The sequence below is a fragment of the Podarcis tiliguerta genome (assembly GCF_965153285.1).
Source record: "Podarcis tiliguerta genome assembly, chromosome: 2".
Classification (NCBI taxonomy): domain Eukaryota; kingdom Metazoa; phylum Chordata; class Lepidosauria; order Squamata; family Lacertidae; genus Podarcis; species Podarcis tiliguerta.
The window spans coordinates 114,032,797-114,059,020 of record NC_139535.1 but is presented as its reverse complement, the minus strand read 5'-3'; the positions used below and the strand labels follow the sequence as shown (position 1 = coordinate 114,059,020).

Below are 26,224 nucleotides of genomic sequence, written 5' to 3'. Positions count from 1 at the left end.
TGCTATATGGTCTCGGCGGCCACTCCCAGTCACCAGTCTAGCTGCCGCATTCTGGATTAGTTGTAGTTTCTGGGTCACCTTCAAAGGTAGCCCCACGTAGAGCGTATTGCAGCAGTCCAAGCGGAAGATAACTAGGGCATGCACCACTCTGGTGAGACAGTCTGTGGGCAGATAAGGTTGGGTGGATACTGGCAACCTTTAACTAAGTGGCTAACTGAGCATTATGGACATACGGTCTCATGGAGTGCCAGCCGTATTTAGTGGGGGGTGGGGAGCCTTTGTCAGCCTGAGGGCCACTCTCCCTTCTATGCAACCTTCCGAGGGCCACATGCCAAGGAAGAGCAAAAGTGGGAGGAGCAATATTTTACCTGTGTGCAATAGGCTAATTCCTACACAAACTCTCTACTCTCCATCCAGGCAAGCAAGATGAATTATTAGTGTTCGCAATCCGGTCAGGCATAAACACTTGAGGCTGCAAAGCGAGACCAGTGTGGGATGTAGCCTGGGGAGAGTTAAAAGTCCAGCACACTTTGCATCTCTGGAAGTTGGTTGGGTTGAATGATGTTGCCTTGAAATTGCCTGGAATTTCCCAAGATTACTGGGGACTCAAATATTAGTCCCCTGTGTCCAAATTTATCCTCTGGCCTCTTGCAGGCCATCCAACTTGGCATAGTCTTGATAAATGTCATCTAACACAAGTTGTCTCATCCTCATAAATGTGCACCCTGGTGCAGAATTTACCCTGGCAGAACTTGAAGAGTGTTAAATTGGTCTTGGGGCAATTGTGAGTAGTGTTAGGAAGTCATTTCAATATTTGATATAACAGTTGTTACAAGACTTCATTTCTGAGCTGGCATGCAGCGGCATCTAGCATGTGATTGTGATGGCATAATTGATAAGCAGTGGTACATTTTAAAAAAAAATAAGGTATTTATAGGCCATCTTTTAGGGCAAGGACTCCAACAAGGCCAATAAAATGCAGTAGGAAAAATCAAAATGGCGAACGCCATAAATACGTAGCATCAAAATATCTTTAAAAACAATAAAATATATAGCCACTAGGATGACTATGGCAGCAAATATGACATTTGTTGTTTAGTCGTTTAGTCGTGTCCGACTCTTCGTGACCCCATGGACCAGAGCATGCCAGGCGCTCCTGTCTTTCACTGCCTCCTGCAGCTTGGTCAAACTCATCGAGAACACTATCCAACCATCTCGTCCTCTGTCGTCCCCTTCTCCTTGTGCCCTCCATCCTTCCCAACATCAGGGTCTTTTCCATGGAGTCTTCTCTTCTCATGAGGTGGCCAAAGTATTGGAGCCTCAGCTTCAGGATCTGTCCTTCCAGTGAGCACTCAGGGCTGATTTCCTTCAGAATGGATAGGTTTGATCTTCTTGCAGTCCTTGGGACTCTCAAGAGTCTCCCCCAGCACCATAATTCAAAAGCATCAGCGATCAGCCTTCCTTATGGTCCAGCTCTCACTTCCATAAGCCGAAAGATGACATTAGACCAGCTTAATACCATTAAAACCAGCTGGATGTGTAGCTTGGTTACTTCAGGGAGCATTTTCCACATTGTCTTCTTTGCCAAAGAATTATTAAATGCACCCTATGCAACCTTTGCAAATTTGCCCTGTATGCATACCATGTTGTTTTGCTTCATCTCCACCCACTGTGAGCGAATAATGTGCTCCGTAATACACCCAATGTTGCCCTTTATCTATATGTTGCAGAGAAAGATCCATTGTGATAGGGAGAGTATATTCCAGGAAGATTGTCTCCTGTTGACAATCTTTCCATTGAGAAGCTCCAAGGATCCAGGGTTCCTTAGCACAGCCTTTGACAGCCAGGTGTCCTCTGCCTGTCATAGACTACAACTCCCATTATCCTTGACCATTGGCCATGCTGGCTGGGGCTGATGTGTGCATCAGGTTGGCAAAGATTGCCTTGAAGATCGTTCATTGGCATATTTTGAAGACAGTGGGAAGAATTCAACATCAAGCTATTATGATAATTTATGCTTGCCTAACAGGATGTTCTCACTTCTGCTCTCCCTGTGTGCTGTTCTGGGGTTCCTCCTGACACCCCCCCCCCTCAAGCTTATTGGGGAGGGAGGAGAGCATAGAAAACCCCAATGCACTAGATGGAGTCCTTGCGCTGGCTCCCACTAGCACAACCATTTTGCGGAGTTTGGATCAATATGTAATTAATTAGTATAAAAGCATCAGTACAGTAGAATGGCTAAAACATTGAACTAGGACCAGTGGTAAAGGTAAAGGGACCCCTGACCATTAGGTCCAGTCGTGACCGACTCTGGGGTTACGGCACTCATCTCGCTTTATTGGCCGAGGGAGCTGGCGTACAGCTTCCGGGTCATGACTAAGCTGCTTCTGGTGAACCAGAGCAGCATACGGAAATGCCATTTACCTTCCCGCCGGAGCGGTACCTGTTTATCTACTTGCACTTTGACGTGCTTTCGAACTGCTAGGTAGGCAGGAGCAGGGACCGGGCAACGTCGCAGGGATTCGAACCGCTGACCTTCTGATTGGCAAGTCCTAGGCTCTGTGGTTTAACCCACAGAGCCACCCACATCCCACCCGGACCAGTGGTACATTTGGGTTTAAACTCCCACTCAGCCATAAAGTTTGCTGGGTGACCTTGAGCCAGTAACACACTTTCTTAGGGTGGGAGGGGCTACAACTAAGAACATTGTTTCCAGTTCCTTGGAATACAAGTTGTTTGCATAATTATTATTATTATTAGGGTTTCGTATTTGAAGCATATCAAAACAACTATGAGATTCCAACATGTCTAAAGCTTTCCAATTGTGAGGATACTATTTTTTAACATCTCATTGAAATTGTGAAGGTGGAGTTCAAAATTCTCATTTAGAAGTTGTTTGGTTGGTGTTTGGGTTTTGTTCGTTTGTTTGTGCTGAGCTTTAACTATTTTGCAAATATTCATTTTGGCTCTAATTAAAAGACCCTTCAAAATTTGGGAACTGGTGACCACCTGGCAATACTGGTTGAACTGTCCTGGTGAAAATAACTCTGCAGCTACTACTTTGGAGCATTTGAGGTCTGTGATGGGGGGGTTGCTATCAAGAAGGTCTCCCCATATCCAGCTGCCTGCACAGATTCCTGGGCCCTGTTTACTGAAGAAGTGGCAATTGGCAGGCAGCTAGGGACAGGAGGTGCATTTCCTTCTGCCAAAATCTCCTCTGCTAAGAGCTGAAATCTTGCTGGTTCTCATCCGTGGTGAAGAGAAAGGCCTGAGGTTCGATTCTCCCTTTTTAATTATCCACGGCTACCCCTTCTTCCCCTGCTTTCCCCTACCTTCTACGCCCCACTAGCATCCCATTTATCAAGCAGCAAGCGTTTACAATTGTAGCCCTCTGTCCCCCCCCCCCACCAACCCAAGTTCAAAAACTTTTTTATTCCCTCTGTTGCCCGCCCTTGGTTTTGTTCCGTTCCTTCCCACTTCTAACAGTTTCGGCGCCCCTTTCCATTTCTTCCCCTTCTTCACTTTGCTTGCCAAGTGGAACAGACACGGCTTACAGTACAGCGGGGGGCAAAGAAGGAGTCAAATGTGACCCCTATTCCCCCGCCTCCCCTGTGGTCTGAGGCCACTGCTTCTTCTCATAGAGGGAAGATAAGTCAGTCAAGGCCTTGCAGTGGGTGGGAAGAAGTGAGCCAACAAAGGCGACCCGAATAATGGCTCAAAAAAAAAACTAGGCTGAAGGGGGAGCGATTGCAGACAGTCTCTCTCCTCTCCTTACCTCCCACCCTCCCAGCGACCGATTATTTCTGCCTAGCAGGTGTAGATGTCACAATGGAAGAATGCGCTGTTCTAGGCAGGGAGTTGCAAGAATGTTATTCAGTCAACCAAAGAGGCATAAACCAATTTAAATTAAAGTGCAAAGCCCTCCCAGAACCAAAACCATAAATCGGGAGAGCGGGGGAAATTGGCTCAGATGGAGGGAGCCCATGAATGAAACTTTTATTGTTGAGCACTTTGGGGGGGGGCGGGGGGAGAGGCAGAAGAAAAACCTGATCTACCATGTGGAACGTATTCCCCCTTTTGATGTGGACCAGAGGTATGCGGCATGTAAGGGACTCGTCTGCCTTCCTGCTGGAAAATTCAGAGAGAAGGGTATGGGCATTGAAATCAAAAGAGAGTGATGGGAAGGGGAGCAAGTTGTAGAAATTATTTAAAGCCTTGGACTCTCTTCACCCCCCCACCCCCACCCCCCACCATGTTTTCACCAAGAAATGCTTCGTGTTGCATGTCCTGGAAATGTTACATATAGAATCAGAGAATCGTAGAATTGGGAGGTGCTCCAAGGGTCATCTAGTCCAGCCCACTGCAATGTAGGAATATCAACTAAACCATCCATGATTTATGGCCTCCCAACCTCTGCTTAAAAACCTCCGAGGAAGGAGAGTCCTCAACCTCCCTTGGGAGACTGTTCTACTGTCTCTCTTCAAATATCAAATTGAGCCTGGATAGCTCAGTTGGTTAGACCATGGTGCTGATAACGCCAAGGTTGCAGGTTCGATCCCTGTATGGACCAGCTGCATTGCAGGGGGTTCGACTAGATGATCCTCAGGGTCCCTTCCAACTCTACAGTGCTATGATTCTGCTATGATCTCAAGGGCTGTCACATGGAAGCGGAGACAAGCTTTTCTCCTCCTGCTCCGGAGGCTAGGACCCTAACCAATGGCTTCAAGTTACAAGGAAGAAGATTCCAACGAAACACCAGAAAACACTTTCTGACAGTAAGAGTTGATAGACATAGGGACGCGGGTGGTGCTGTGGGTTAAACCACAGAGCCTAGGGCTTGCCGATCAGAAGGTCAGCAGTTCGAATCCCCGTGACGGGGTGAGCTCCCATCGCTCGGTCCCTGCTCCTGCCAACCTAGCAGTTTGGAAGCATGTCAAAGTGCAAGTAGATAAATAGGTACTGCTCCGGTGGGAAGGTAAATGGCATTTCCATGTGCTGCTCTGGTTTGCCAGAAGCGGCTTAGTCATGCTGGCCACATGACCCGGAAGCTGTACGCTGGCTCCCTCATCCAACAAAGGGAGATGAGCGCCACAACCCCAGAGTCGGTCACGACTGGATCTAATGGTCAGGGGTCCCCTTTACCTTTACCTTTACCTAGAATGGTCTCCCTCAGGAGGTTGTGGGCTCTCCTTCCTTGGAGGTTTTTATGATTCTGTGGTCATAAGTTCTACCTGCTTAAAACTCCCATAAATATTTATGGTCTTGGCAGGGTTGGCCCAAGACATTTTGCTGCCTGAGGCAACAGATAAGATGTGTCTCCCCAACGCCATCATCTCATGTGCAGAAGCTGAGAAGACTGCCAATTGAATCCTCCTTTAAGACTGGCAGTGAGGTAGCAGCATTCACCCATACAGTGGTACCTCTGGTTACGTACTTAATTCGTTCTGGAGGTCCATTCTTAACCTGAAACTGTTCTTAACCTGAAGCACCACTTTAGCTAATGGGGCTTTCCTTTGCTGCCGCACCGCCACTGCGTGATTTCTGTTCTCATCCTAAAGCAAAGTTCTTAACCCAAGGTACTATTTCTGGGTTAGCGGAGTCTGTAACCTGGAGCGTATGTAACCCGAGGTATAAGCAGAGCTCAGGGTGATCCCTCTAGCATTTGGGGGCGGTGATACTCAGTGGCAGTACACACTACTCTGGTCTATTCTGTGGGGGCGGGGTAGCCAAATGGTTGGTTGCTGATGCCCCCCTCCCAATATCTGCTACCCGAGGCCATTGCTTCACTCTGCCTCATGATAGAGCTGGCCCTGGTTTTTAGCAGCATAGAAACCAATCTCTATCTGGTTTAAAGAGAAGCTTTTAAGATTCTCTACAGGAATGGGGAAGATGTAGCTCTTTGGGTGATTCCCAAACAATCATTCTTGACTGTTGGACCTACTGGCTGAGGCTGATGGGAGTTGTAGTCCAACCATAACTGGAGGACCACATGTAGCCCCATCTCTGCTCTAGTAACTAGAGGGGGGACAGAACAACCCTTCTTTCATCTCATGCACCCCACGGATTTGATGTTCCTTTTGTAGGTGCATCGACCAAAAGTTCAAACGCTGCCCGCCCCTCCCGACCACCTCCGTTGTCATCGTCTTCCATAACGAGGCCTGGTCAACCTTGCTTCGCACTGTGTTCAGCGTCCTGTACTCTTCCCCAGCTATATTGCTCAAGGAAATCATTCTTGTGGATGATGCCAGCACAGATGGTAAGTACAGTCTCTTGGGAGCTGGAGGCACGTGGGCTTCACCCTGAAAGGCAGAACAAACCTCTTGCTTTTGCAGAAGGGATCTAGGGATGAGGGAGACATTTGATTTGATTTGAAGGTGAACCTACCTAAGTCACACTTTCTGGAACAATATGCAAACACAGCCCTCCTCCAAAATTCACACTTCCCTGAATTTTGCAATGCAGTCATTCCACCAAGTAACACCCACAAAAATTCATTATATTAGGGCAAAGTATGCATATATAGGGACGTGGGTGGCGCTGTGGGTTAAACCACAGAGCCTAGGACTTGCTGATCAGAAGGTCGGCGGTTTGAATCCCCACGACGGGGTGAGCTCCAGTTGCTCAGTCCCTGCTCCTGCCAACCCAACAGTTCGAAAGCACGTCAAAGTGCAGGTAGATAAATAGGTACCGCTCCGGCAGGAAGGTAAATGGCATTTCCGTGCTCTGCTCTGGTTCACCAGAAGCGGCTTAGTCATGCTGGCCACATGACCCGGAAGCTGTACGCCGGCTCCCTCGGCCTGTAAAGCGAGATGAGCGTCCCAACCCCAGAGTCGTCCATGACTGGACCTAATGGTCAGGGGTCCCTTTACCTTTATGCATATATAAATGCATATATTAATGAAAATAACATGCAAACGTGCAGTATGGGGAAATTGCTTTGCAAAAAAGTATGAGGAGAAATTCCGAATAAAATGCTGACAAATTTTCATGAGGACTTTTTGGGTTTTAAAAAAATCGCAAATTGCTGTGGAAATGTGGAGAGCTGAATATTTACCCAATTGTTCTTTATTTTGAAATATTTATCCATTGTGATTATTGGTGCTGTTTCTGCAGCTGCTTTCATTCTTCTTTAAGGAAACCCCTGCCAGTTTTGTGCCAGCAGAGGTGAGATTCAGAGCTCAACCTAACTAGTAGTCCTGAAAGAGAACTTGCCAGAGAGGAAATATACAAATAAATCTGGTAGTGGTCAGATCCTGGTGTCGTTGGGTGAATAACTGGAAGTGAATAACTTTTAGGCTCTGCCTTTTGTAGCTTTCCTTTCCCGGTGCATTGCTGTTAGAATGCACCCTTCAACTTCATTCACATTGTGGCAGGTTGTTGATGGTTTTGCTTTTGTTCTGTTTATAATGGGGGAGTGTTGTTGTTTTTTAAAAAATAATAATATTTATTGCTTTTTGTACAATTTAAACATTGCCAAACCAAAAAACAAAAACAGAAAAATAAAAACCAATACAATACAATAAAAAGAGAAAAAAGCAAAACAAAACAAAACACTACATAACACTAAGCACAATAAACTAAACACAACCAAACAAAACAATTTAAAACACTCAAACAATTTCAATATCTTTCATTTACTTGTTTCACCGACCTTCTCACATCTCCCTTTTTGTATTCTACTTCTGTCAAATGTTTCAACAATTCCTTTACATCTTCCTCTGTTATCTGCCAAGTAATTATCTTAATATATTCTAACCTTATATTACTTTTTAAATTCCATTAATCTATTTATACTTAAATCCTTATAACATTTCTACTGAAGCCATATAACTTCATTCCAACATTTTAACATTCATTAATTTTGCAGTATTTCTGTTTATAATGGGGGAGTGTTTTAATCCTGCTACAGTCGTACCTTGGATCTCAAAAACCTTGGTTACCGAACAAATCGGCTCCTGAACGATCGAAACCCGGAAGTGAGTGTTCCAGTTTTTGAACAATTTTCGGAAATCGAACATCTGGCGTGGCTTCCAGGGCTTCCGGTTGGCTGCTGGAGTTTCCTGCAGCCAATCAGAAGCCGTGCTTTGGTTTCTGAATGTTTTGGAAGTCGAACGGACTTCCGGAACAGATTCCGTTCGACTTCCAAAGTACGACTGTATTTGACTATTTCTGCCATTTGACTGGAGACACATTTTCCCGTGATCTGTAGATGTGACAGGCCATATTTAGCTCCCTTCTGGGAATAAATTGCTCACTTGGGCAAGTTTAGTAACCACAAGCTGCCATTTAGTAATCTAAATTGGTTGTGCCCGAGGTTAGGATAATGACACAGTTCAACATCAGGACTTCCCAGGGGTGGAGCAGGGAGATGAAGAGGATCTGCTCTCCTGAATCTCAGCTACTCAGGTTCTCAGAAGGCCGTTGAACTCATCAAGGAGTGTTTGTGAGTTCTTTTTAACATATCAGCTAGTCTAATGTAGATAGTTATTTAATCCCTGATTTGCTTGCACAAAGCTTACACGGGGGTTAGATTCTTTCCAAACTTTATTGAACATTTGTTCTGATTTGTTTGCAGAGCAGTCATACGTCAAGTAATATTTGTTTTGTGTTCACACTGATTTGCTTGTGGGGTGTTTGATATGTTTTACCATTCATCTGTTCATCCCACACTTCTCCACGCATTCCCCATTACTTTCCTAACTGCAAAAGTCCCCTTTTGTGCTGGATTTGTTGCGCTGGGGTAATGACAGAGCCCTTTAATCCACTTTAGCTGCTCAAATCTAAAGTACTAGTTTGTGCTTGAGTCCCTCCTGCAAAATAATGACAGACTGAAGGCAGCAAATCTTTAATCTCTGTCCATCTCTTATGCTTGGAATTCTACTCCCCTAATACCTGTTTAGGGACACGGGTGGCGCTGGGGGTAAAACCTCAGTGCCTAGGACTTGCCGATCGCATGGTCGGTGGTTTGAATCCCCGCGGCGGGGTGAGCTCCTGTCTTTCAGTCCCAGCTCCTGCCCACCTAGCAGTTTGAAAGCACACCAGTGCAAGTAGATAAATAGGTAAACGGCGTTTCCGTGTGCTGTGCTGGTGCCGGTTCGCCAGAGCAGCTTCGTCACGCTGGCCACGTGACCCGGGAGTGTCTCCGGACAGCGCTGGCCCCCGGCCTCTTAAGTGAGATGGGCGCACAACCCTAGAGTCGGACACGACTGGCCCGTACGGGCAGGGGTACCTAATACCTGCTTAGCTCTTCCTTCCTTCCTTCCTTCCTTCCTTCCTTCCTTCCTTCCTTTAGAAAATGCCATCACTTCTGTTTGGGTCTTTGAGCAGGTATACAGTGCGTTCACCATCTCCAAAGCAAATGCTCTGCTGGGAGTGTTGCTTAATTTCCATCTGAGCATGGCTTCTGGGAAGGTTAAGAATGCATGCAAGTATTGGCCAGCATGGTATGCCTGGGCACAGAAATGATAGGTGTTTGGCCCTAAATCTCTGTGGTCAGTGGGGAGAAAAATTAAATGCCTGTTCAGCATGTCATACTGTTGTTGGTGCAAGACTTCTGTTGCCTTCTGAACCTTGTGCTGCACTAAATTAGGTGACCCAGAGTATCAGAACTGTATGCTTAGCACTTGCACACATCAAATAGTTTCCACTTCCTTGTGGATTTTGTTCTGTTCTGTTTTGGGTTTTTGCTGGTTCTTCCATCCAAAACATTTGGATGCTACATCTAGTCCAGGGGTAATCAAAATTGTCCCCTCCAGATATTGTGGACTACAACTTCCATCTTCCCTGACCACAGACTATGCTGGCTGAGGCTGATGGATGTTGTTTATTAAGTATCACCAAGTGCTCGGTGCACTTCCAGACTGTCGCTATTTTCGGGTGAGACTCAACCGCATAAATGGCCAATTCAGGTTGTGCAACTATAATTGACTGGTAGGTCTTGCGCAACAAACCCGTTCCTCAAAAGATCAGCCTTTCTGTGCTCAGAAAAGTGATGGGGAAATGCAGTAGGAAACAGGTTGGGACACTTAATTTGATTTAATGTCGTCTAACCTCCCTGCAAACAAAGCAGAATGAATGTTCAATAAATAGGTCATCTGGAAGCACCTTTAGCTGTTGTTTGGAGGGAGGGGAGGAGTGTGTGTGTGTGTGTGTGTGAGAGAGAGAGAGAGAGAGAGAGAGAGAGTTACTGCAACAGGCTAGCACAGCTACCATTTATATGGCGGTTGCCTCCATTTCACAGCCGTTGTTTTTCTTGGTACTGCGCTGCCTGTTCCTGCGGATGCTGTTTCAAGCGGTCTCTTCCGTGCAGCTGCTCTTCAAGTTTGTCTCAAAACCCGATGCGGCAGAAGAGCAAAAGCAGGCCGTGTCTCACCACAGTGGCTTGAACCGCTTCCTGCCATGCGCCACACCTGGCAGTGAGCTGGGTGCCCAAAGAAGGACTAGGCTTGGATTCTAAGGGATGCCTTCTAAACAACCCTCTCAAGGTTTACACCGGGGATAGTTACAAACACAAAAAACTGCAAATACGTTGAAAACAAGACTTAAAACCATAGCGCTCCCCTAACACTCCATACTTCCCTGTACAAGACAGAGCTGTTCTGCCTGGCCTTTGGTTTGGACTTGGTCTGACCCTTATGTTTATCTCCCCTTGTGGTCTTGATTTATCGGCTATTTTAAAATGAGGCTGCATTTCAAATTGCATTTTAACCTGTAATTTAAATTGGGGGTCCCCCCTCTCTTTCCCCCCTATTATGTTTTTACTGTGATTTTATTGGTGTTAGCCACCCTGAGCCCGGCTTCTGCCAGGGAGGGCAGGGTATAAATATTATTTATTTATTTTAGAGCCAGGGTGGTGTGGTTAAGAGCGGTGGACTCGTAATCTGGTGAACCGGGTTCACTTCCCCGCTCCTCCACACGCAGCTGCTGGGTGACCTTGGGCCAGTCACACTTCTTTGAAGTCTCTCAGCCCCACTCACCTCACAGAGTGTTTGTTATGGGGGAGGAAGGGAAAGGAGAATGTTAGCCGCTTTGAGACTCCTTAAAGGGAGTGATAAAGTGGGATATCAAATCCAAACTCCTATTAGAATTGACATCCATTGCTCCAGATGCTTTTGCCCTTGGTGCCCTGCCCCCAGAAGGAAATGTGTCCCCCCCCCCCAACTGCAAAAGCTTCTCCACTCCAGCCCTCCCCACTCCTGTCCCCATCCCCTCCTTCTCTTCTCCTTGCCCTGCTTATTCCAGTCCGAATCCATGACCACTTATTACCGTATTTTTTGCTCTATAAGACTCACTTTTCCCCTCCTAAAAAGTAAGGGGAAATGCGTGTGCGTCTTATGGAGCAAATGCAGGCTGCGCAGCTATCGCTGAAGCCAGAACAGCAAGAGGGATCGCTGTGCAGTGATCCCTCTTGCTGTTCTGGCTTCTGAGATTCAGAATATTTTTTTTTCTTGTTTTCCTCCTCCAAAAACTAGGTGTGTCTTGTGGTCTGGTGCGTGTTATAGTGCGAAAAATACGGTAGTTTTTAATACATTGTGAAGGGGCAAAAGAGGACATGTTAAGCAGCTTTTTTACAAAAAGGTCTCAAAATTGTGCTCGGAACGAATCTTGCCTTTTGCATCATTCCTTTTCCACACAATTGCCAGGCGTTTGAGCGCTGTGCCCCTCTAACACTTGATACCCTCTGTTCTTCCAGACTACTTGAAAGACGAGTTGGACAGCTATGTGAAGCAACTGCAGATAGTGAAGGTCGTCCGGCAGCTGGAAAGGAAGGGTTTGATCACTGCCCGGTTGCTGGGGGCCAGCGTTGCTACGGGAGACGTGCTCACTTTCCTAGATGCTCACTGTAAGTCGCAACTCTCTCCGCTGGCGAGCTCAGTCCTCGATGTGGGGCTTCTAGAGGCAAAAGATTGCAAAGGCTGGCAACTCTGTCTTGCTTCGCAAAGCCAGCACACACGGAGTGCTGTGCACGTGGTTGGATTGCTGTACCGTTGAGGCTAGTTTGCAAACTACTGCTAACGGCAGCATCCGATTCAAGGGAAGTAATCGTGCCACTGTATTCTGCTCTGGTCAGACCTCACCTGGAGTACTGTGTCCAGTTCTGGGCACCACAGTTCAAGAAGGACACTGACAAACTGGAACGTGTCCAGAGGAGGGCAACCAAAATGGTCAAAGGCCTGGAAACGATGCCTTATGAGGAACGGCTAAGGGAGCTGGGCATGTTTAGCCTGGAGAAGAGGAGGTTAAGGGGTGATGTGATAGCCATGTTCAAATATATAAAAGGATGTCACATAGAGGAGGGAGAAAGGTTGTTTTCTGCTGCTCCAGAGAAGCAGACACGGAGCAATGGATCCAAACTACAAGAAAGAAGATTCCACCTAAACATTAGGAAGAACTTCCTGACAGTAAGAGCTGTTCGACAGTGGAATTTGCTGCCAAGGAGTGTGGTGGAGTCTCCTTCTTTGGAGGTCTTTAAGCAGAGGCTTGACAACCATATGTCAGGAATGCTCTGATAGTGTTTCCTGCTTGGCAGGGGGTTGGACTCGATGGCCCTTGTGGGCTCTTCCAACTCTATGATTCTATGATTGTGAGGTTCATGCATGAATGAGCTGCCGCAGATCAAACAGCACAGATATGAGTCTGGCCATTGCCTCGGGCGCTGTGCTTCTCAACCTGAGCTGCTTCACAAGGTCGGTTGCCGGTGGTCAAGTGCAGAAGAACAACATGGTTTCTCTGTACGTGTGCATCGACGTGGTTGGCAGCTGGAAGTGTGGGCAGACTCAGCTCTGCAGGACTGTGCGTTAGGAGATGATGTGAGGCTCAAAGGGCTCACTCACACATACATGGCATCAACTGGCTGTTCCAAAGGTAGAGAAATCAAGAGACTTACATGCATGTGTGAATGTCCTCTTTTATTGGGGGTGAAAGTGAGGAATCCTGATTCGGTAACGTTCTGCTCATGGAAGGCACAATAGGATACAGCCCCATGCTGTGCGTTATGAAAATGGCATGCATGTTTTCGTTCTCTCTCATCATCATCCATCTTTATTACGGTCCAGAGACCCAACAAATCATTACAAAGCAATACACAATTCATACAGCCTACCTCCAGGTTAAACAAGCATTTTGTTTAGAATATAGGGATCATTTGTTCTTGCAACCACCAATAAAAACTTTGCCACTGCTAATGTTCTAGCATTTGTCTGGTTTTCCAGGAGGAACCTGACATAGTGAGCCTTTGATTTTCCCAGGAAAGGTACCAGCAAGGATAGTATCAGTTCAGCCCTGGCTTGCTCATATTTTGCACAATGCAGCAAAATATGTTTTATGGAATCAATGTCTTGAGCACACAAGCAAAGTCTGTCCTGGTAGGGAACTCCTTTCAACCTGCCATCCAACACTGCAGAAGGATTGACTTCCAAGATGGCGCCATTAGTGGTAGCGTCGACTTGAGCTCCGCATCAACTGATGCGGTTTTTATTATTTTTATCAGTCTTTTATTAGCTTTTATCAGCCGCAGTATTTTATCTCTATCATTTGGCAGCTATTATATTCACAAAAGCTTGAGTTAAGGGCTTGAGTTAAAAGTCTTAGAGAATGTCTTAGAAAGTCTCTTTCTTTCTATTCGCTTTCTTTGGCATGCAATTTGTTTGTGCCTGCCTTGGCTATTGCATCAATAGCAGAATAGTGTATTTTTGAAGGAGGCTAAAAAGTAAAAGCCAAAAGGAAGGAGGATTATTCTTCCCACAGTGCATAGCAGCAGAACTACGGTGGAACAAATGGGGGCACCCAGTGTGGGGCCTGTCATAGTTCTGGCCTTTCTGGCTGGGCTGAATTTTGTTGAAGGAACTCAAGGAGGCCTCCACGCAGATACAGCAAGATGGCCTCATGGTGTTATGTTCCTACAATGGACTACAACTCCCATCATCCCTAGCCATTGTCTGCGTTGGCTGGGGCTGGTGGGAATTGGAGTTGAACAACCTCTGGAGGGTCACATGTTTAACCCAAACATGTATTTGAGGACCCATTTCTTTTTCTTTCTTTCTTTTACTATTGATTTAATGGTGATAATGCTCCTGTTGAGACCCAACTTGGATCAGGGTGCAACTCAACCCGCTAGTAGAAAACTAGTGCTTTAGTGTATTGCATTGGGATGTTTTCTCGATGTTACAACCAAAGGCCAGTGTGCATTTTCACAGTGGCTCTGGGCAATATTTTTGGACCCTGAAATGGTTATTCCAGAATGTAAATCAGTTCCAGGCTATAAAATTACAAGTATGAGGAGTCAGGGAGAGGCCTGATATAAACAGTTATTTGGAGTTTTCCAGTTCTGAGCATCTAGTGTGGTAGACTGCTAGGCAGCGGACATTTTAATAAAAATTGTTTCTGTGTACATCTGCATGGTAAGGTGATCAGGAGCTGCCATTTTCTCCTTGGGGGATAAGGAGAAGGTGGAAGAGAGAAGAAGTGGCTGCTACAATGACAAGAAGATGAGGTCAAGGGACAGGAATTGCGAAAGGATTTGCAAGGCTGAAATGACCCGGGAAAATCAAAGCTTGCTTAGAGACAACATCAGATGATGTCATCCATTTCTCCTTCTCTCTTCTTAGGTGAATGTTTCCATGGCTGGTTGGAGCCTCTCTTATCGCGCATTGCTGAGGAACCCACCGCTGTGGTCAGTCCAGATATCACCACCATTGACTTGAACACTTTTGAGTTTTCCAAGCCCATTCAGTATGGGAAGCAGCACAGCCGGGGGAACTTTGACTGGAGCCTGACTTTTGGATGGGAGTCCATCCCTCAGCATGAGAAGCAGAGAAGGAAAGATGAGACTTATCCCATCAAGTAGGTCCATGATGAAAGCTCCTTTTTGATAGACCTTTTGATGCCACTCACTGTTAAGTAAACCTCTGCGGATCACAGTGTAATCTGCACCAAAACCCACACACTAACCGCATAGCCCTGATCAAATTTAGTAATGTTTGTTTGGCTTCATTTGTTGGATTAATTAAAAGTTTTTTTAATTTATTTATCCAAATGCCTCAACCAGACAGGAATGCAACTGATGTTGTGGTGGTTTAAGGCACTCACAAAAACTGCAGATGGGAGGTGTCATCTTAGAAGAGTCATGAAGTAGAAAGGGAGAAGAAAGCCTCTCCTGCTGTTTGGTGCTGTAATCCCACCAACTCTCTCTCTCTCTCTCTCTCTCTCTCTCTCTCTTTCTCTTTCTCTTTCCACATGACCTCTTGGCTGTCCTGTAGGAGATAGGGAGAGCATGGCCTGAGAAATGCACCAGTTGTAGTGGGTTGGTTGGCCCTAATCTCCCACAAAACCCCAACTACAAAATAACAGCTAAATGATACAACCCTGTAGCACTGTGAGGTTTGAGGTAATAACTGGATGTCAGAATTCAAAAGTGTGTTTTTTCTTTCCTTCGGAACTAATTTTATTGGCAGGCGTTTTATTTTTCAAACAATGGTTTGATGGTGATTTGGAAAAGCCACTTTTTTTCCAGTTGGTTTTTCAAAGAGCCAGTGTGGTGTAGCGGTTGAGAGCGGTAGTCTCGTAGTCTGGGGAACCGGGTTCACGTCTCTGCTCCTCCACATGCAGCTGCTGGGTGACCTTGGGCCAGTCACACTTCTCTGAAGTCTCTCAGCCCCACTCACCTCACAGAGTGTTTGTTGTGGGGGAGGAAGGGAAAGGAGAATGTTAGCCGCTTTGAGACTCCTGAAGGGGAGTGAAAGACGGGATATCAAATCCAAACTACTCCTCTTCTTCTTCTTCTTCTTCTTCTTCTTCTTCTTCTTCTTTTTCAATAAGCCAGCTACCGTGGGATAAAAAAGGTTTAGGGCAATCGGCGGTGGAATTGAGCCAAAAGAAAACCAGCAATCACAGGTAGAATCAGGAGCTTCTCAGTCCTTCCTGTCCCTCCATGTATTCCAACCTATAAGTGACCTTGCAAACAAAATAGCAAAGGAATTCTGGTATGCAGCAGTGGCGTGGCTTTGAGAACAATTCGGAACATGATAAATGGGTGTGTAAGTGAAAGGCTGGCTGAAGGAAATGTGGGGGAAACCTCTTGCACAGATATGCAGGTTTGTACCCAGTAATTAGGGACGCGGGTGGCGCTGTGGGTTAAAGCCTCAGCGCCTAGGACTTACCGATCGCATGGTCGGCGGTTCGAATCCCCGCGGCGGGGTGCGCTCCCGTCGTTCGGTCCCAGCGCCTGCCAACCTAGCAGTTCGAAAGCATCCCCGGGTGCAAGTAGATAAATAGGGACCGCTTACTAGCGGGAAGGTAAACGGCGTTTCCGTGTGCGGCTTTGGCTTGCCAGAGCAGCGATGTCATGCTGGCCACGTGACCCGGAAGTGTCTGCGGACAGCGCTGGCTCCTGGCCTATAGAGTGAGATGAGCACACAACCCTAGAGTCTGGCAAGACTGGCCCGAACGGGCAGGGGTACCTTTACCTTTACCTTACCCAGTAATTCTTCTAGTGGATGAGGCAACCTTTGGTGTAAATGACCCCTGAGATCTGGGTCAGCCGTGTTTGCACATCACTCTTAATTTTTCCAATCACCTTATGATGAACCTTTGTCCGGCTTGGATGCCTGCAGTTTAGTGTGGGAATAGACGCCACTGAAAAGCAATGTGTTTGAGGGTATAATGATGAAATCAATTCTTTCTGTGTAGTGGGCCCATTCATACACACAAGTCATCCTTTGATACTGCGGTCATCTAGCCTGGAGAAGAGGAGGTTAAGGGGTGATATGATAGCCATGTTCAAATATATAAAAGGATGTCACATAGAGGAGGGAGAAAGGTTGTTTTCTGCTGCTCCAGAGAAGCGGACACGGAGCAATGGATCCAAACTACAAGAAAGAAGATTCCACCTAAACATTAGGAAGAACTTCCTGACAGTAAGAGCTGTTTGACAGTGGAATTTGCTGCCAAGGAGTGTGGTGGAGTCTCCTTCTTTGGAGGTCTTTAAGCAGAGGCTTGACAACCATATGTCAGGAGTGCTCTGATGGTGTTTCCTGCTTGGCAGGGGGTTGGACTTGATGGCCCTTGTGGTCTCTTCCAACTCTATGATTCTATGATTCTATGACTTTGCATGTGGGTGCCAGGCTTGAGTTGCTGGGATGAGGAACCCATGGACTTCATCTCCCATCATCCCTGACTATTGGCCAAGCCAGCTAGAGCTGCTGGGAACTGAAGTCCAGCAATATAACTTTGTGTTGTAGATCCCCACTTAGCGTAGCACCACCCCCGCTAGAAAAATATAAATTAATGTGATCTACCTCCTGGCGCTTCCTTGGGATATAAGGATTATAAACCACTTGGTATACTCGGAAGTTCTTTATGAGACACAATGCCAGGACTACCCCTCCCCTTCCCCCCTTTTTGCTGTACAAAAGCCAGGATAATGAAGGCCGTGACATGAAAGAGCCAAGGTTTATTCCTTTCTCTTTTCAAAGCCTGCCAGCCTCTTGTCTGTTTTGGCAGTGGGCAGCTGCAGAGTCATTAAGGTAACCAGTATCCCAACCTCTTAAAGCTCGAAATGACCTTGAATTCATCAAGTGGAAGACATTTAATACCGGCCCTCCGGCCCTCGCCATTGCACCAGCGAGACAAAACCCCTGTTCCTTTCGGCCTCAAGTACAGCTCCTCTTTGTGCAGAGGTCAGACGGGAGGCTGTTCTGCCCCCAATGAAAGGGGCTCAGGGACTTCTTTTTGTTGCTGCTGCATATTCGGAGAGGGAGAGAGGCTGGCAGCTTGGCTTGTCAGTGGCTCTTAATCTGCGCTGCTCGCCTTGGTAAGAACAGAGCTGTGTTTCAGGAGGTGGAGGGGGGGAACCTTGTTGAAGCAAGTTTTCGACTCCAATCTCCATTTCTCTCTTTTTTCAAAAAGAAAGAAAGAAATGCCTCTTGCGAAAGGAGCAGGGCAGATTGAAAAGCTTCGTCCCCAAGTGCTCTCAAATTTGGCTTGGCAATATGCATTTATCGTAATGATACCTGAGGCTGAATGAAGGGCTTGTCTGACTCCAAAAGGCTCTGCCTTAAAGTTCCTAGTGACTGAGCACCATCTTAAGCACTGGGGCTGTTCCTGCTGCTTCTGATGTGATCAGCCAAGGCCTCCCTCACGTTCTCCTCCTTAGCTCTCCCTCTCCTTCAACCCATCTGGGCTTGGTTGCTGCTGGTTTTCTCAAGGCTAGACTTATTGAAATGAAGGGACCTAAGCCAGCCATGTCCATTAATTGCAGTGGGTCTGCTCTGAGCATGGCTGAAATTGGATACAACGCCATGTCTTGGCCTCTATGCACTATTGGAAGCAAAATAAGCATATGAAAGTTTATGCTATTCATAGTTTCAGCTAGACTGGTGACCACATAACACCAGTCTTGAAAGACCTACATTGGCTCCCAGTATGTTTCCGAGCACAATTCAAAGTGTTGGTGCTGACCTTTCAAGCCCTAAACGGCCTCGGTCCAGTATACCTGAAGGAGCGTCTCCACCTCCATCGTTCTGCCAGGACACTGAGGTCCAGCTCTGAGGGCCTTCTGGCGGTTCCCTCACTGCAAGGGAAGCCAAGTTACAGGGAACCAGGCAGAGGGCCTTCTCGGTAGTGGCACCCGCCCTGTGGAATGCTCTCCCACCAGATGTCAAAGAGAAAAACAACTACCAGACTTTTAGAAGACATCTGAAGGCAGCCCTGTTTAGGGAAGTTTTTAATGTTTAACAGACCATTGTATTTTAATATTTTGTTGGAAGACCCCCAGAGTGGCTGGGGAAACCCAGCGGATGGTTGGGGTATAAATAATAAATAATAAATTATTATTATTATTATTATTATTATTATTATTATTATTATTATTATTATTATTTTGGAATTTCTAGGATGAGTGTGAGTGAGTGTGTGTGTGTGTGTGTGTGTGTGTGACACACAGGTCAGCTTCTACTGTTTAAAACATATAAATCCTCACATCTTTTTTTTTTTAATTATTTGCATTTTCAAAATGGGAACAGAGAGCATATTTAACCCCCCTCCCCTCCCCCGTCCCACTTACAACTTTGTACCAAATACAGCATATATACATATACCATATGACTTCCCTCCCACACTTTTCCTGGTTCCTTTGCTTTTATACTACTCTGCGTAATCCACAACTTTTTAATCATCCAATTTGTTCTCTATTAAATACCCTATCTATTTCAAATCTGCTAGATTTACTTGAGACCTACTAAGCTATGTATTTGTTTATACTGATTCTTACAATATTCAATCAACTTGTCCATTCCTCACATCTATTTGACAGCAGGACTCCAAGTAAAATAAGGTAAAGGTACCCCTGCCCGTACGGGCCAGTCGTGTCCAACTCTGGGGTTGTGCGCCCATCTCACTTAAGAGGCCGGGGGCCAGCGCTGTCCGGAGACACTTCCGGGTCACGTGGCCAGCGTGACAAAGCTGCTCTGGCGAGCCAGCGCAGCACACGGAAACACTGTTTACCTTCCCGCTAGTAAGCGGTCCCTATTTATCTACTTGCACCCGGGGGTGCTTTCGAACTGCTAGGTTGGCAGGCGCTGGGACCGAATGACAGGAGCGCACCCCGCCGCGGGGATTCGAACCACCGACCTGACGATCGGCAAGTCCTAGGCGCTGAGGTTTTACCCACAGCGCCACCCGCATCCCCTCCAAGTAAAATAGCATACGACAAAATAGCATACAACAAAAATATATTATTTTTAAAAGTTTGGAAGGTAATGGTGACTGGAAAAGTTGCACAAAAAGTGCAGGGTTTTGATTCTGCAAAGACCATGTTGGAAAATAACCCTAACCCTTTGCATGCTCTCCAGCCATGATTTTGTACCCAATAATTCCTGAAGAACATCTTGAGCATCTAGATAGATTGCACTTCCTTGAGATTTGCAGCAGCAGCTGTGATAGAAGCAATGGATGGGCAATGGTGTCAACTGTCCCTTCCTCTAGGCCTTTGGTGTTCTCTTAGTCCTATTGATCCTTGTTCCCGCACGTTCTTCTTGTTCTGTTTTATTTAATACATGTTTATTCTTCCTGTTGCATAGCTTAGAACCTGGTTTTAATACTTTCTAAAGAAAGTTCCAAGGATCAGATCAGCGGTCTGTAAGAGCATCAGTTGTGGGAGTAGTTAGATTTTGGGACGGCAGACTACTGGGGCCTTGATATAAGCAATCATAAGCAAATGCACCTCTCAAACACATACAAAATTCATATGCGTAAATTTCTTTTTTAAAAACCTAATTCAACAGAGTAGCAAAAAGAAGCACCAACAGGCCACTCCTCAGAAAGCTAGCCTAAATGGAGGTCCCTTGCAGAGCTGCCTGAATCTTCTCTCAGAGCCTCAGGGGTATTGCAAGAAAAGCCTTGGCTCCTCGCCACAGATCTGATCTCCTGTAATGACGGTATTCTGGGGTGGGCAGAAACTGCTTGACTGAAATTGATGCATGCTCCCAGACAGTGTAAGGAACAAGTCGTAGGTCTATATACCCTAAAGATCAAACTAGGAATTTCAGAGAGGATCTTGAGCACTGATTGATGCTGCCGTTTCCCTTTTGCTAAGTATTTCTCTTGCTGGAATTTGAATAACATACTCACAATTCTCCCTTTTTGCAGGACTCCCACATTTGCTGGCGGACTCTTTGCCATTTCCAAGTCCTATTTCGAGCACATCGGCTCTTACGATGATCAGATGGAAATCTGGGGTGGGGAAAACGTGGAGATGTCCTTTCGGGTAAGAAGGAAAGGTACAATATCCTAACTGCAGTACAGCTATGGCTGGCCCAGCATATTTTCCAACTATACCAAATTTGCAGCACAGGGAAGCATTCATTCATTCATTCATTAATCAACCAATCAATCACCAGCTCTCCAACAAGGCAATCCTGGGGAGAGGATGAGAAACAACATTCCATCGTTTGCTTTGTAATGTGTTGCCATTAGGCTTGGGTTGTCTTGCTGCTTTAAAGGGGGGAAAAATCAAAACTAAAGGATTGTGACGCGAGCTCACTTCCCTCCCCTGAGGTGTCTTTTTTCAGGTTTCAATTACCGTATTTTTCGCTCTATAAGACGCACCAGACCACAAGATGCACCTAGTTTTTGGAGGAGGAAAACAAGGGGAAAAATATTCTGGATCTCAGAAGCCAGAAGAACAAGAGGGATCGCTTAGCAGCAAAAGCAGCAATCCCTCTTGCTGTTCTGGCTTCTGTGATAGCTGCGCAGCCTGCATTCGCTCCATAAGACGCACACACATTTCCCCTTACTTTTTAGGAGGGAAAAAGTGAGTCTTATAGAGCAAAAAATACAGTAACCATAATTTAACATTGCACCCAAACCCTAAACCTGTGGTTGATGATACCTGTGATTTGTTGAAATAAGCCAGCTTCATAAACCACAGTTTCAAAGTTGGCTTGTTTAAAATAAACCATAGTTAAGGTTAATCATAGTTTGTTGGATTTGGATGGCACAGGGAAGGTGTAGTTAACCAAAAGCTGGAAGCAAAATCTTCCAGACTCTTCCTCCATGGAGAAAACGGGGTGGGGAAGCGAGGGTCATTCCTGCTGCGATAAAACATGCATCCTGCATAAGTAGCAGTTCTAACCACGTATATACCTTCAATTTCTATTGATAAAGGATGTGTGCAAGCAGCAATGTGGTTCTGAATTTGCTCACAGCAAGTGTGACAACTGCACATTATTGAAAGAGTTATGCTACCTTAGAATTACTAGGAAAGTGTAAGAAAATCTGGGGATACTGCAAACTTGGTAAAATTTACAGATTAGATATGGGTATATAAAGTAAAGGAAATAACTGAAATCCTTTTTAAGGAGGGGAAGTATGTTTTCTTTCATTATTGCAATGAAAAGCTTGAGTGGATCACGTGGGTGCTCTTTATGGTGGTTGTTAATTTTCAAAAGGGCCCCGTCTGAAAGCAGCTTTCGAAGGCTAAAAGCTGTTTGGAGTGCCACCCTGTGGCTGCAAGGAAAATCAGGAGTAGTTATAGAAGTTTCTTAGAGAGCCAGGGATCTCCTATCCAGGTCTGCCAATGCACACCCACAGAAATGCCTGGTCGTGCCTTCAGTGGTATACTCAGGTCTATAATGTGCCCAAAGCCAACTAGCAGAAGGGAGCAAGTAGCTGCAACATGTTCTGTTGCAGCGACATTAAGCATGGTTGCAGCTGCTTGTATCACCCTAGTGATGTTCACCCACCCCTGGTTGCTAGCTAGACAAATCTCAAAGTGGCAGAGTCCAGATTACGTCTAGGTGGGACCCCAAGGTAGGGCCTAGTTTCATCCATACCAGAGTGGAATGCGTGCTTTGGGGCATAAGGAATCCTTGGGTTGGTGAAGAGGCCCTTTAGCTCCTCACTGGGGTCACCAGCTCTGGGTGTGGGGCCTAGGCTCCTTTGAAGGGGCTGATGGGGAAGAGGATGATCTCGGGATTTCTGCTCCTCAGACTCGGGTGCTGTTGGAGCTCTCTGAATCTTGCTGGCAGAACCATTCTGTACCTGAATCGCAGCATTCATGGTCGTGACACAAGGGTAGATGACATGTTGTTGTTGTTGTTTAGTCGTTCAGTCGTGTCAGACTCTTCGTGACCCCATGGACCAGAGCACGCCAGGCACTCCTGTCTTCCACTGCCACCCGCAGTTTGGTCAAACTCATGTTTGTAGCTTCGAGAACACTGTCCAACCATCTCGTCCTCTCTCGTCCCCTTCTCCTTGTGCCCTCCAGCTTTCCCAGCATCAGGGTCTTTTCCAGGGAGTCTTCTCTTCTCATGAGGTGGCCAAAGTATTGGAGCCTCAGCTTCACGATCTGTCCTTCCAGTGAGCACTCAGGGCTGATTTCCTTAAGAATGGATGCGTTTGATCTTCTTGCAGTCCATGGGACTCTCAAGAGTCTCCTCCAGCACCATAATTCAAAAGCGTCAATTCTTTGGCGATCAGCCTTCTTTATGGTCCAGATGACATGTGAAACGCATAATTTGTGTTTCAGTTTGCTAATTTGTTTTTTTGTATAATTTTTATTTTTTCTATTTTGCATTTTAGAATATTCATTTGAACAACCTTAAAATATCAATGGCTTCCCTTCTTCTCCTTCCATTGTTCAATCTGCATGCCATAGATCCCTACATATTTTACATAAACGAAACCATTCAGAATTCCATTATTACATCCATCAAAACTTATTTACACTGTTGAATATATCTTAATGCTGCCAGCATTTCCAAATGTACACAACTTTCACTCATATATTCAGTAAACATTTTCCAATCTTCTTTAAATGTATATTCTTCTTGTGCTCTTATTCTGTAAGTTAAGTCTGCTAGCTGCATGTATTCCATCAGTTTAAGTTGCCATTCTTCTTTAGTTAGAACCTCACTCGTTTTCCAATTTAGGGCCAACAAAACAGGGGCCACAGTAGTTGACACCTGGGAATTTCCATCTGAATTATCCCCAACAAAAAGGATTTCTGGGGGTTTTTTGGGGGGGGCGGAGTACTTTTAAACATTTTTTTCAATTCATTACAAATTATTTCCCAATACTCTTTTACCCTTTTACAAGTCCACCACATATGATAGAACAAATGATAGCTTGCTTTTTAAAGTTGTGGTGAGGAACCTGTAGACCTCCAGATATTAAACTCTGATTCCCATCACTCCTGACCATTTGGGACTCACACAAGAGTTGGTGGACTCTCCTTCCTTAGAGGATTTTAAGCAGAGGTTGGACGGTCATATGTCAAGTTGAGATTCCTTCAATGCAGGGGGTCAGACTAGATGACCCCCAGGGTCCCTTCCAATTCCACAATTCAATGATTTGATGACTAGCGGGAGTTGACCAGTGTCCAGAAGGCTACTGGTTCCCCATTACAACAGCAGCTTTGGTGACTGGACTTTCAAGCATGGCGCAGAGTGAGAGAGGCAGTGTCAAACATTTTCTCCATGCCACCGTTCCAAAGCTGCTATTTCCCCACATGCACCCAGGAAAGAAGAACTGGTGCCCATGTCAGCTTCTCTCCTGTGTGAGAACCAGTGTGGTGTAGTGGTTAAGAGTGGTGGACTCGTAATCTGGTGAACCGGGTTCGATTCCCTGCTCCTCCACATGCAGCTGCTGGGTGACCTTGGGCTGGTCACACTTCTCTGAAGTCTGTCAGCCCCACTCACCTCACAGAGTGTTTGTTGTGGGGGAGGAAGGGAAAGTTGAATGTTAGCCGCTTTGAGACTCCTTCGGGTAGTGATAAAGCGGGATATCAAATCCAAATTCCTGTGTGTGAGTTGGGGAGGGGTGATCTTTGGTAAGGGGGAAAGCATTCTTTGGGAAGAACTGTAGCTCAGTGGTAGAGCATTTGCCTAGCATGAACAAAGTCCCAGTTCAATCAATGGGATCTCCAGGTACTGGGGACATTTCTAATCTGAAAGCCTGGGGAGCAGCTGCCAGTCAGTGTAGACAATACTAAAGTAGATGGACCAGTGCCATATAAGCAAGCTTCCTAATGATTGTGATGCTGATTCTCTCCCTTAAAGAAGAGAAAGGCATAAAAGAGCCACACATTTCACACCTTGGCCCAGGCAGGCTCAAATTAAGGGTTTCTGTTGGCATGGGGGGGGGCATATCTTTTCTGCAGGTTTGGCAGTGTGGGGGCCAGCTGGAGATCATCCCCTGCTCCGTGGTTGGCCACGTCTTCCGTTCCAAGAGTCCCCACACCTTCCCCAAAGGAACTCAAGTCATCTCCAGGAACCAGGTGCGTCTGGCGGAAGTCTGGATGGATGACTACAAAGAAATCTTCTACAGAAGGAACCAGCAGGCCTCCCAGATGGCTAGAGAGGTATGTAAGCCACCTTCCCCTGGAAGCTACTCTGAAGGTTCAGCAGTGCCCGTCCCTTGTTTTCAAGCATGTATTTAGAGCAGCCTTCCTCGGTTCTTGGACTGCAAGCTCCATGAGCCCCAGCTGGCAGAGTCTATGATCAGGATTGGCGGGAGTTGCAGTCCAAACATCTCGAGGACAACATTTTGGGGAGGTCTGATCAGTGGCGTAGCGTGGGGGGTGCAGGGGGGGCCGGCCGCACCGGGCGCAACATCTGGGGGGGTGCTCGCACTCGCAGCTCTCTGCCCCTACCTGGCTCACTCACTCTCTCTCTCACTGCAGTGCTGGCTGTGCGAATCCGATCCGAGCTGCCGGGTCGCCGCCCACTGTGGAGGGGGGGTGCCAGGCGTGCGATGTGGTGCGGAGAGAGAGCGAGGGACTATCTGGGGGAGGGACAGTGCAGTGGGGGGGGCGCAAATTACTTGCCTTGCCCCGGGTTAGGGGCCGCAAATTACTTGCCTTGCCCCGGGTGCTGACAACCCACGCTAGGCCACTGGGTCTGATTCAGAGTTGTTGCATAGCGTCTTCTCATTTCTCCATGTAGAGCTGATTCAGCTGTAGTGAAGAGGGTTCTCAAACATAGTTGCAGGGAGCCTCACCAAGCCAGGAAAAAGCCCTGTACAGGGGACGCTCAGGTTGCGAACGTGGTCCGTGCAAGAAGCACATTCTCAACCCGCAGTGCCGCATTTGCACACGCGCAGGTTGTGATTCATCACTTCTGCACATGCGCAAAGCGCGATTTAGCGCTTCTGCGCATGCGCAAGCGCTGAAGCCTGGAAGTAACCCGTTCCAGTGCTTCTGGGTTCGGTGTGGTAAGCAACCCGAAATCGTGCAACCTAAAGTGTCTGTAACCCAAGGTATGACTGTATGGGCATTTCATAGAAGCATAGAATTGTAGAGGTGGAAGGGACCCCAAGGGCCATCTAGTCCAACCCCCCTGCAATACAGGAACCTCAACTAAAGCATCCATGACAGATGCACATCCAACCTTTGCTTAAAAAACCTCCAAGGAAGGAGAGTCCAACCTCTCAAGGAAGACCGTTCCACTGTTTCAGTGGTTGGATGACTGAGAGTTGCCCCTCTCTGACCCACAAAGTGCCCAAGCATAGGCTGGGGCCTTGCCAGTTGGTGGCAGTTCGAGGCAACGTACCCTCAAGAACCTCCAGAAGCCTAGAAAGGAGAGCAGTGTGGAGCCTTTCTAAGCCTCTGCAGACTCCTCATGCCTGGATGCAACTCCCAGGGCTGAGGCCTACCTTGGATTTAAGCTCACATCCAGGGCTGTCTTACCCATAGGCGCTAGGGGTGCAGGGCACCTGGGCGCCGGGCTCT

The 26,224-nt window shown here is 46.7% G+C and overlaps 1 protein-coding gene across 2 annotated transcripts in view; it reads left to right on the top strand.

Moving 5' to 3' along the window:
- GALNT6 (polypeptide N-acetylgalactosaminyltransferase 6) overlaps positions 1-26,224 on the top strand; it is a 70,211-nt gene that overhangs the window by 33,476 nt on the left and 10,511 nt on the right. For both annotated transcript variants that reach the window (XM_083427548.1, XM_083427547.1), the window contains exons 3-7: positions 6,084-6,256; positions 11,693-11,842; positions 14,607-14,841; positions 20,644-20,761; positions 24,656-24,856. In XM_083427548.1, the coding sequence (XP_083283674.1) occupies positions 6,084-6,256; positions 11,693-11,842; positions 14,607-14,841; positions 20,644-20,761; positions 24,656-24,856 (877 nt within the window). The remainder of the gene's footprint in view (positions 1-6,083; positions 6,257-11,692; positions 11,843-14,606; positions 14,842-20,643; positions 20,762-24,655; positions 24,857-26,224) is intronic.